The sequence below is a fragment of the Argiope bruennichi genome, chromosome X2 (assembly GCF_947563725.1).
Source record: "Argiope bruennichi chromosome X2, qqArgBrue1.1, whole genome shotgun sequence".
NCBI lineage: Eukaryota > Metazoa > Arthropoda > Arachnida > Araneae > Araneidae > Argiope > Argiope bruennichi.
In genome coordinates, this window is record NC_079163.1 from 9,409,075 (window position 1) to 9,421,613 (window position 12,539).

Sequence of the window (12,539 nt, forward strand, 5' to 3'; positions counted from 1 at the left end):
GTATTATTTTTCATAGATAATGCCAGTATAATGTCATTTTAAGTTTATTAATTAAACTGAATACCCTGTACCATCATATACTCCATCGCATAATCATTATCATATACTTCAACGCACAGAAAAACTGCAAATATTTTTACAAGTTTGAAAAGTATCGCATATAACTAAGAATGAATTATTATTTTATGTGGTGAGCCAAAATTTGAATTTTGATGAAAGATTATAGAAGTATTTTTATACTAAGCAGAAAAACTGAATATATATATATATATATATATATATATATATATATATATATATATATATCTATTCTTTATATTTCAGTTTCAAATTACTTTCATGGATGTAATGATTCTTCCATTGATTGATCCCATTCTTCTTATAATGCCTGTCTTAATAATAAATTGAATAAAAATAATTTTTTAAAATCCTTTTCTATTCTGATTTTATAAAGGCTATTTATTCTTACATCTTTAAATTATAACACATCATTAAAAATATTATGCAATAAATTTTTCCCCAATTCTCTACAAGTTGCTCACTGTTTCTGAATTAAAATTCGGTTAAATCAATGATTGGTTAAAAATTCAGCTCTGAGAGAATCTTCTTTTAAATAGGCTAATATAAATTTATTTAACAGTAAGGACCAACTTGTTTATTTTTCAGCTTTATAAGCAGTAGGCCTTTGAAAGTTAAGAGAGCTTCTTACAAATATCTAGGATGAACAAGTGAAAGTTGAGCGCCCTCTACCTTAAATTTGCAGCCAATATGACAGCGCGAATAGCACGTGGCTTTCATTCGGAAGAGCCATGCCGAGAAGACAACTTCAACAGTCTTCTAGAGTTCATTCGGAGTTGTAACGGGAAGTTTCCGAGTCTTTCAGTTTTCCCGAATCCGATCGCGCAAAGAATAGGTGAATCCGGATATCTGAATGGATGTTGCTCCGGGTGCATTTTTGTTACTTCTCTCCACCGTTATTGGTAAGTGTGAAATTTATCAGATCAAGTGTAACATTTTCTACGGTCATTACTTTTTGAAGGAAACACAATTCAGTTGGAAAAGACAAAAAAAAAAAAAAAAAAAAGTTAAAATATATTCTTTTGAATTTTATTTATGATTCCTATTAAAGAATCAAAAATACAATCTAGGATAATACAGAAATATCTTATTACTAAATTTCAAATTTGTTAGAAGAGAGCACAGTTTCAAAGATGTTTCAAGAAAAAATAAATGAATATATAATAATAAATTTTAATATGGATTTATTTTTCCTACTGATTTTTATATTTCCCCTTAGAAAAAAAAATGATTTGGGATTTTTCCACATGTATGTTATATGAAAATGAATTCCCTGTTTTAGAAATAAAATATCACCAGTTTTTAGATTGTATTATAATATCAGTTACTTACTGAGCTGCTTTTATTGGAAGATTCTTAGTTATTTTTAATGCAAAATCATTTGCATTTTAATAAAAATGAGAAATTTCATCTTATTTGTCATAAGAAAGCCCTTTTTAATAAAGATTTTTTTCTTTTTTACTTGGGCAATAGGCACATAGTTTGTTCTTTTTTTTTCTGTATTTATTTTTAATGGACTGGAATACATTATTGTTCATAAAATATCAATTAAATCACGCGTTGAATTATTGTGATATTAACTAAAACCAGTCAAATGATATTTCATTATTATTTTGAGAAATTCCTTTAAAAATTTAAGCTTATTCCCAATAAGGAGCTCTAATGTTAGATCTTTGTGAACTTAAAATAAAAATATAAATAAATTTCAAGTGCGTGTTTAACTTTGTAGCATAGACATTTAAAATTCAAAACTTCAAACATTTTACTCGAGGATTCTCTGTCCATAAAAATTTAGTAAATCATTTAAAAATTCAAATTGCTCATTGTCTTCAGAAGTCTCATTTTTCTTTTCTTTTTTTTTAATTTTTTAAACGCGTTATTATGTTTATACTAAGGATTTTATTTAATACTACTGTTTGATAAGACTCTGCCACGTCCTTAGCAATTTTATCGATTAGACATTTTTTCTTGTAGTTTGACCATGCATTGTGAATGAAAAAACATATAAAGAATTGAACTCAAAATGTTATTGAATACTACAGTTTGTCTTTAGTTATAAAGGATACCTAAAATATAATAATCGAAATTAATGAATTAATAATTCTTTTACTACACTCTTCTTTAATTGAAACAGATAGCTTCTGTTACATTTAAGGAAAGTCTAAACTAGAATTACCGGAGTTAATCTCAACACATCCTCTACTCATTAAACTCAGTTTTCAAGAAAATCCACTTTAAATAACTCATTAACTTCCTCGCTTTAGTTCCAAGGAAGATAGTGTAAAACTGCGTTCTTAATTAGTTTATGTCTAAGAACTGTTACGCAGTTGGGCTAGTCTAAGCTGTTGGTTTGACAAATATAAAGATATTTTGCTTAATTTTTATTTCATTTTTAAAAATTTGTGCTCCGACCTTTCTGTTGGAAAATTATTATAAATGCTGTGGGAATTAAAGTTTTTCATTTGCAATGGGAGTCGGATATGGAAAATATTTAAATATTTATTTCAACAGTATTAATCATTACACTTGCTTAATAAATTCTTTATAAAAATGTGAAAAACATTTCTTGTGATTCAGATTTATTTTAATATTAGCAAGTTGATTTATGAAAGAAGAATTCAAACGGCAGTACGGAAACAATTTTAAAATTATGTTGGTAATGTCATAGGATTAATTTGTAAATATCCAGCTCTTAATGATATTTGAGAAGAAAAATACAAGGCTCTGTGGATTAGTGTCTTTTTTTTTTTACTTTTTGCCTAATGACAGTGGCTTTAACTTTGAAGTCAAATTTAACGTACGACAAATGTTATGAGAATTTCAACGGTTGAAATGTCGTTTTATTTCCCTCAAAATTAAAATATGTAGACATAAAAATTTTTCAATAGCTTAGGATATTCTTTTCTCACTTTTTTTTTTTTTTTTTTTTTTTTTTTTTACCTCAGTACGCTTCCATTCGATGACATAAGCTTTGTTTTCATATTTCTAGAACGTCGTTCGTATAGGATGAGATATAAATTGTGAATTCTTTACAATTTTGTCATCAAAAATCTCATAAATATAAAATCTTTTAAGTAAGAAGATAGTGAATATTCTTTCACACAATAGAATATTACATCAGATGAGTCACAACCTTAAATAGGTTAAGAGATTTTTTGTTGTCAGCACCAGGTCCGTGCATTCAACTGAAACAAATGAAGCAGTACTTCTGTAAACAGTTTATTTCTCAAATGCTATCTAGTTGCGAATGTTTCGATTTCTTTTCTCTCGAAAATATTTAGAACTAGCTGGTAGCCGGCGCGTTGTTGCCGCAGAAAAAATAATTTTGTAAATATCGTTTGAAATTTGAAATAGCTATCTTGTTTAATTAGGAATGATCGAAAGAATGATATTTATTTTTTATAGACAGTGAATACATTAATTGAAATTGTATGATATATAAAGGAGCAGTATAAATAATATTCTATTTTTTGACGTTATTATTCAAGAGCTTTAGGGTAGACAGTATTTTTTGTTTTTCCGTTCTTCTGCAAAAATAAACACGTTTTGTAGCTGTCCGACTCTTGAGCATCCAATATACAGCTGGCCATGTGAAAAACATGGATTTTCTAGGTTCAAAACAATAAATTAATAAGGTTTTATCGTCATTGGATGAACAGTACGATAGCAAATAAAACACGAACACACAAAAATTCATTTTTAGATATTGGATTACGAAAGTGCTGTCTTTGTCCGTAGTGCGAAAGGTAGAATGGTTTTGTCGTGATCTCCTTACTCTTCAGTAATTTTGACCTTCCAGCATATCGGGGATGAGAATATAAATATGTATGTTTAAAGTAAGTGATTCATGCCTCATCTGTACACTTCAACTATATGTTCCAAGATATTCATGCTAATTGTGTTATTTTCTCGTTCATATTGATTACTTGACTTTCTGCAGAGGATATGGAACATTCGTCAAGAAAACGAAAATTTAAGAAGTGAAATTTTTCAAAGTGACTGATTATACATTTAAGAGTGGCAATGCATCCTATTATACCTTGCGCGTAGAGTAATAACTGAGTTCTATTTATGTGGAATTTTATATTAGTTCTTCAGTTTCATATTAAGTAGGTTTATTTTTAATAAGATTGTTAAATTTTTTCATAGTTCTGATGAAGCTACTTCCAAAAAATTTCTGCAAATCTTCTCTGATCATGATTCCTAGATCTCCAACCTATTTTATTTGAACGACTGAGGAATTTATTATAGGAAAGGAAGAAATCTTGGCCAAATTCGTCGATGCGGTGTCGAATTCAAAGGGATTGGAAATAGTAACGCAGTTGAAACTTTTATTTCCCCCTAACTCCTTTACTATTGGAGATATTTGAGAGAAAGATAATTTAAATTTGCCTTGATGAACAACTTTTGTATTGAAAATTTGTCGATAATTTCAATAGCTTAGAAATTAGGAGCTGAAAAGGTATTTTCAACCACCTAACTTGAGTTATTTTTATCCAAAGCGTATTGGAAAGATGTTATTAATGGTATTCTCTACTCCCAATTTCCTTCACAAAGCATCAATTCTGATAAAATTAGAGGGGGAAATAGCGAAAAGAATTCTTTATATCTCCGAGCAAAAGGAACAGGCTTGCAGATAGGAAATTTTTATTCACGTGCTTATATATATATATATATATATATATTACTTTAGGATAATTTATAAATGTAACAATTGTAAAACCTGTATAGATAATATTGTGCTTTCTAATTGTATTAAAGGTTCAATTGCTTCAATGGGTTTTAAAACAACCCCTAGTGAACACAACTTCGTCTTTTTACTTCTATTTATGTGTGCAAATACGAAGGTAATATTACTAGATGCTTTGTAACATTTCTTATGTTAATTCAAAAAATATTTCAAAAAGGAGATAAAAGTATACGCTTGTCATTCAATAAAATAGAAACATATTGGCATTCAACGGGCGAGCAAAGAATTGCTATCATTTACGAATTCATATAACTATTAAATGCTACTTGTTCCTGCTGGAAAGAAATACTTTGGCATTTAGATCTTCATACGTGATAAGAATGAGGAAAGATAAGGCTTAAGAGATAAAAAAATTTCAGTGTCCACATATAAAATATGAGTATACTTTTAAATAATTGTTTGCATTTTACATTTTGTTTTTTACTAAATATTTTATATTGGAATCTTATACTTGTTTTGAAAAAATTCATAAAATTTAGTACTTATTTATCCTGAAACGTATATTGAATTTGTCAGTTAAAAAAACTGAGTAGAGATTATTGAGAATAAAAATTCTAATTAATGATATTCTAGATATTCGTATATGCTGTTTACTAATAAAATAAAGTGCAAATTTTTTCATAGCGCAAAAACGAACATTTGCATCTATTTTTCTTGAATCATTTTTTCGTTATATTGTTTATAGTTTTTTTACTAGCGTTTTAGTGGAGTAGAAAGTAGTATGGTAATTAAATTTTACTCAACTTAAAAAAAAAATTCGACTGGTCTCAAGTAAAGTTAGAATACATGAATTGTTTTTGTATAAGTGTCAGATTGAAAAGCGCTCAAAATTTCTTGGAATTCGGAGCAGGCAATTAGTTAAAGTCCACAAATAACTGCCTCCCAACATATGAAGATATTCTAAGTTCAGTTGAGGAAAAAATTCTTGTTTTATTTGTTGCATCTGATACCATGTTTTTCGTAATAAATACACATTTCTTTAAAAAAAAATTCTTTTGACCTACATAAAATTAAAGTGTTGGTAAAGGGCTTTGTTAGTCTTTGAATCCAAAATACTTTCCATACTTAACTATAAAAAAAGAAATATTGAACAAATAAATAAAATAAAATGTTCTCTAGAATTGTGAAACTTCCGACATCGAATATAAATAAATGGAAAGAAATGATAAGTAAGAACTGGAGCATGCTTGTCTTAAAAAGATAAAAATTACTATATGAAATTCAGAAGACTTTTTGGATAGAGTAAAATTTATGCGTGATTTAATTCGTTATAATAAAATATACGATCGTTTTCATTTAATTGGTATAGTCTTGGGGGACTCGAGAGGTGGCAAAAAAGCCTGAATATTACTGGAATAAACTTGAAAGATGAAAAAAAAAAAAAAAAAAAAAGGTTTTGGTTTCCTTTTGTATTAAAAGAAAAAAAATTATTTTATCATGTTCATTCATCTAATGCAACCTACTGTTTGCAGTAAAAACTATATTGAACGAAATTCACTAGAGTGTAACTTTCCATGACAAACAAAATCGATTAATAAATGTACTTTTCAAGATATTATTTGTTGCTTTTAGGGTATTATTTGCTTTTTCTTCATTAGCTGTATTTCATTTTGGAAAAATTAAAGTCCTTTTATGTACTGTAGAAAAATACAGAGTGGTCATAAAATAATTTTGCAAATGTACGAACCAGATTCGAAGTATAAATATTTAAATATAAGGCTCGATATTTTTCTTAGTTTGTGCTGGGAATTTTCATGGTATAGGTATCATTCTAATCCCATTTATGATCGTTCATTGCAACGATCTGTAAATAATGCATAAAAATGAATTCTGGCATTTAAAGTTTTCGAAAATATATTGTTGCTTTCATCATTGAGAGAGCTCGGTTTTTATTATTCTTTGGAAGCCTATATTGAAATATTTACATGTGGAATATCATTCACATTAGTCGATCATTGCCGTCACTTACAAGTTACGTATAAGCGAAATTATGACACCTGTGTGTGCAGCTTACGTGATTTAATTTTAATTGAAAATTTTACGATAAATAATGTTCACATCAGTTTCTAGTTTTAAAGAATTACATTAGTTATACAAGTTATTTGGTCAGCATTACATTTTTTTTTGCTGCTGACAATTTTTAATTCATTAGTTTAATGTTATTTTCAACAAGTCCCACAATAAAAATTTATGGAGGAACAATTTAAAATTTTCTATATTTTCTATATCGTTAGTAGTGAATGAAAGCATTACAGCCTAAAATGTGTTTCATAAAAGTTCACAGTCTTACATCAGGTTTAAGAAAATTCTCTTTTGAACAAAATCAGCAAATAATATAATGTTTTATATAGTAATAATATTTTGAATAAAACGTATACAGGGAGATTAAAAAAAAATGAGGCAAATGTGAAAAAGTAGCGATCTTAATTCAGGCAAGGAATTATTTGCAGATTCCAAACTCTATTTCACATACGATAATTTTCAGTTGAAACCACAAAAAGAAAACAAACATAGATGTAAATTTGTTATTTATTGACCTACCATACTCTATATTATGTGATTTTACCATTTATAGTTTTTAAGTTCGACCCTGTAAGCTATTATGAAACTTGTTTTGTTTGCAGTGTATTATCGCCTCTCCAGATCTTTTGAAATCTCTCTGTATTGCTGCTAAAATTCGGATTTAGGATAAATTGAAAAAATGCTTTAAACTTATTTATTTAACTTTGTTTTCGTGTTCAGTATTTTAATTCATGTTGAAATGTACGTTTGTGAGAGTGCATACAAGGGAGTGATATTAGTCTCATCGTTTTGGAAGGAAGAAGTAGAATCTTGATATTGGATATTCAGAGCGAACAACTAAATGGTCACTTTTAGATCATTTACTGAAAATTTTGTTTGTAGTATGGCATCAAATTATAATTAACTAATTAAAGAGTTAAATCTAATCATCTTTAGTTGTTCATCTTTCTTGCTTAATAAATAAAATAAGCCCCTAAATAGTATAAAAAAATACTTTTTTCAATATTTCTCTAAAAATTTGAAATAGAATTAACATCTTGATGTCTCAAAATAGCAATTTATTCTGTTAAGTTTCATAAATGCTTTATTGGCAAAAATAAATTTGACTTAAATAATATTCCCGGAATTTAACCTGGACTTTTATTTCTAAATCAACAGAAAGTAAATTCTTCCAATATCAGTAATTTTGACAAGGTCCACATTATACTTTCACATACTTTCTAATACATTCCTTTGCCCCTCAGACAAATAAATAAATACATTATAAAAGGACATGTAGTATTACTCATTAATATATATTACAATAATATTTAACGTTCTTTTCAGCTATACAAAAATAAATCTCTAAAACTTACATCAGAGGGATATTTGAGACTCTTATTGCAAAATGTTTTTTAATGAAATATTTTATTTTCAGAAATATTTCAATTCCCCCGAAAATTGTCAAGAAAACTTGATTCTTTGCAGATTATTTTTCATTATCTAGACAAAGAAATCCGCTCTAATTGTTTGCCGCGATATAGTATGTAAGGTAGTGATATTAATCTCATCGTTTTGATAGTAGAAACAGAATTCTGACAATGGATATTTCGCATGAATCAACAGCGATTCGCAGTATTATCTTTTTCACTATTCAAGTACAAATAGCAATTTCAGGTGTGGAAATATTCTCAAAGCAGTAGTCTTAAATAAATATATTTATTGGTTTATAAATTCCTTTGTAAAAGTATGCAACAATACATATTGGATGTTTATCCTAATGACTGTTTGGTTTAGCTGTTTTTTCATGAATATTCAAGACATACTTAATCTTTTACAGATTTGTCATAAACTATTCAGCCGTCTTCAATCACCAAAAATTATCGAAACCTTAAAAATAAATTTCATCTAGTCATTCTTTTTACTTCTTCGAGTTTTATTATAGGAAAATATGTTCTATATAATGGTTATTGCTGTAAGGTTTCAAATGAAATCCCAGAATGTTACTTTTCAAAGTTGAATGAAATATGCGTTCGGAAATGTTGAGCATGTGCCACAAAATGCTGTCCTTAAAACCAGATAATGTTCTTAAACCTTCTGGACTTATTAGATGAAATCGCAGAGTGACACTTTCCAAAGTTGAGTGAAATATGCATTTGGAATTGTTGAACACGTGTCACAAAATGCTGTCTTTAAAACCAGATAATGTTCTTGAACCTTCAGGATTCATTAAATTCTTTCTAAAATAAAATCGCTGGGATTGTGCCTGAAGATCCGGGAAAGCACAGATGATGAAAGTGCGATTTAGGACTCATTTTTTTGTAAAATATATTTTCAGAATATATTTAAAACAACATGCTTTACGACAAGGAGCTCCATGTTCAATAGTGGGTGAAAGACATTGGCGTAATTATAGAATCAGAATTAGATCCTTCTAAAACACTGCTCGGGGTTATTATAGGACACACAGACCTACAAAGTCACAGGACCTACCGAGATTAAATTCTCGAGGAAGTATCTATCCAGAAGAGAAATGCATATTGATGTAGAAAAATTCACACACTGCTATCGATTTTGAAGAATGCAATTAAACATTAAAGAGAGAGCGTGGATTTTGTGAATCACAAATTCGGCATTCACCGATTCTTCCATTGAAATCGAGCTTCATCTGTATACAGCATGTTTCAAAGACATTTTGAATCGACTTATAACGATCAAGAAATTTAAAACTTAAGTGAGAATCGAAGTCGTGTGTAAAAATCGTATGGATGAAATGAAAGCTTGAACGAATACTATCGGAGGAATTTCAACAGCTTCTTATGAATAATTGAACATAGTCTACTCAGCGGACCCTGGTACTGATCGGAAGGTTTGAAACTCTTAATTCTTCACTTGAGCTGCAACTTCTTCCACTTGCTGCAATTTCTAGGACGAGTTTTCTTTCTACAAAAAGATATCGATTAAGGAAATCATATATATTTATCTATTAATGTGTATAGCATAAATACTAAATATGCTCAGAGATTTTTATTTATCGTTCGTTTTCTTTAACATAAATTTTATTTGCCGAAAAGTAAGAAAGAAAATATATATGTGAAAACATGAAATGTAAAATTCTCCATTGCATTCATATAATTGGTTGCTTTAATAATCTGTAGAATATATGAAATTTATATTAAAAATATAAATATATATTATATGTATCACAGTTGTATACACAGTTGTATCATATAATATATATTATATGTATCACAGTTGTATACACAGTTGTATCATATAATATATATTATATGTATCACAGTTGTATACACAGTTGTATCATATAATATATATTATATGTATCACAGTTGTATACACAGTTGTATCATATAATATATATTATATATATCACAGTTGTATACACAGTTGTATCATATAATATATATTATATATATCACAGTTGTATACACAGTTGTATCATATAATATATATTATATATATCACAGTTGTATACACAGTTGTATCATATAATATATATTATATATATCACAGTTGTATACACAGTTGTATCATATAATATATATTATATATATCACAGTTGTATACACAGTTGTATCATATAATATATATTATATATATCACAGTTGTATACACAGTTGTATCATATAATATATATTATATATATCACAGTTGTATACACAGTTGTATCATATAATATATATTATATATATCACAGTTGTATACACAGTTGTATCATATAATATATATTATATATATCACAGTTGTATACACAGTTGTATCATATAATATATATTATATATATCACAGTTGTATACACAGTTGTATCATATAATATATATTATATATATCACAGTTGTATACACAGTTGTATCATATAATATATATTATATATATCACAGTTGTAGATCTTCACAAGTCAAAGTAGCTTTTATAAACTTGTCACACTGTACAGATTTAGATCCGAAGTCAGTCTGTTTTTGAAAAACGTGCAATGTTTTCTATTTGAATTTCGGAAAAGCTGATAAAATGGATTTGTTTTTTATTTCACTTTATGTCTTATTTACTGAATCAATGATGCTTTATTTACAAATTTACGGTTTTCTTCCGAGTTGGATGTGATATTTTCTCTTTTTATTATTTTGAAAAACTATTTGTACCTGCGTTACGTTTCCAAGGTAAATAAACTCAGTTTAGAGACTATTGATTTCCTTTATGTGACAATTGGCTTTCTTCAAGCGATTGGGAAGCCTAATTGTTCTTATCACGAATCGTTAGTCCAATAGAAATCCTTGAAGCAATTAGTTCTGCAAAGCTTAAGCTCTGCTTTTTTTTTTTTTGTATTTCTTTGTTAAGATTCCTTTAACTTAGGCTCTTTGTTTGAAACACAGATGAACGCTTATAGTTGATTGCACAAATTTTTCTCCTGTGATACGTGTTCAAAATAAATAATAATCCATATTTAGACAAAACGAAATTATATTTTCCCAACGTCTATCATTTTTCAGATTTTTTAAAAACGAAAATTTTTAATATTCCATCCTGTATGTTGAAAGATAATTAGTCGGTTTCTACATTCTTGTGCAAGAGTTTTACAAAGCAAAGATATTATAATTGTAAATGAATTCAACTCCAGAATCTGAGGCGTCTCTCTGAGACTGAGTTTAGTTTAGTTTAGTTTAGTTTAGTTATATTAACGTCTCGTTGTAAAGCAACACTAGGGCTGTTTTGGGACGGACCTCGTAATTTTGAACCACGGTCCGATGACGAGGACAACACCTGAGCTGGCACCCCCATCTCCACACCACACCACACCAGCGGGAGGACCTCTGAGACTGAGAAAACCATTTTAAAGATTGTATCTGCTTATCTGTTAAATCAATGATTTAAAAACTGAAAGAGCTAGACCAAGGGTTGAATACAAATACGCAAGTTTTAAATTTGTATGGTTCGCAAAACATTATAAAATCTCCCCAAAGTTCTATTTATAAAAACGCAAGTTTATTTCGAAAGTAGAGCAAATACAGAACAACGGAAAAATTCATGTTTTTTCCGTCATTTGTTATTTATTTTCTGCTATAATCTTGCCGATTTCGAATGATATCTTGTCCACGATGATTACTTTCAAAACGATCTAAGGTGGATGTCAGTAATTCTTGATCTGGCAAAAGACTTATTTCCTTTCATAACTAAAAGGAAATAATCGATACCACCGATAAGTGCTTTTAAATAGTTTCATTTGCTAATTTATGAGTGATACAAAACCTGGCTGGCAAATATTTGTGAAATCAGGCAATCCAACTTTACTGAATTTTGCCTTCAACTCTGAATATCATTAGATTTTGACTAAATTAATCGATGTACGAGTAAAACGACTAATAATAGGACATTGGTGAACTTTGTAGTTCTTTATTAATAATTAATAATTTTGAAAACTAAGCTATAAAATTCTAAAAAAATTTATTACATACATATTATATTTGCTTGCTCGTTAATATATTCGAGCTACGAGTTTGACTCCCTTGAGCTAGAGAGATTTTACCAAAGAAGAGATTTTATCCGATCTTTATACCAAAATTATAAATATCTCTCAAATTTTGATTCAAATGCAAGATGCATCATAAATTCTCACAAGCTTCAAAAATTCATAACAAAAGAAGTAACGCTCGGAAAAAATTTCGGTTTCTAGAATATAATGAAAAAAACATGTTTT

The 12,539-nt window shown here is 28.3% G+C and overlaps 1 protein-coding gene across 1 annotated transcript in view; it reads left to right on the forward strand.

Moving 5' to 3' along the window:
* Positions 1-819: 819 nt before the first annotated feature.
* Positions 820-12,539, forward strand: part of LOC129960391 (uncharacterized) — a 119,200-nt gene continuing 107,480 nt past the window's right edge. The window contains exon 1 of the mRNA XM_056073812.1: positions 820-980. Within this exon, the coding sequence (XP_055929787.1) occupies positions 932-980 (49 nt within the window). The 5' untranslated portion in view covers positions 820-931. The remainder of the gene's footprint in view (positions 981-12,539) is intronic.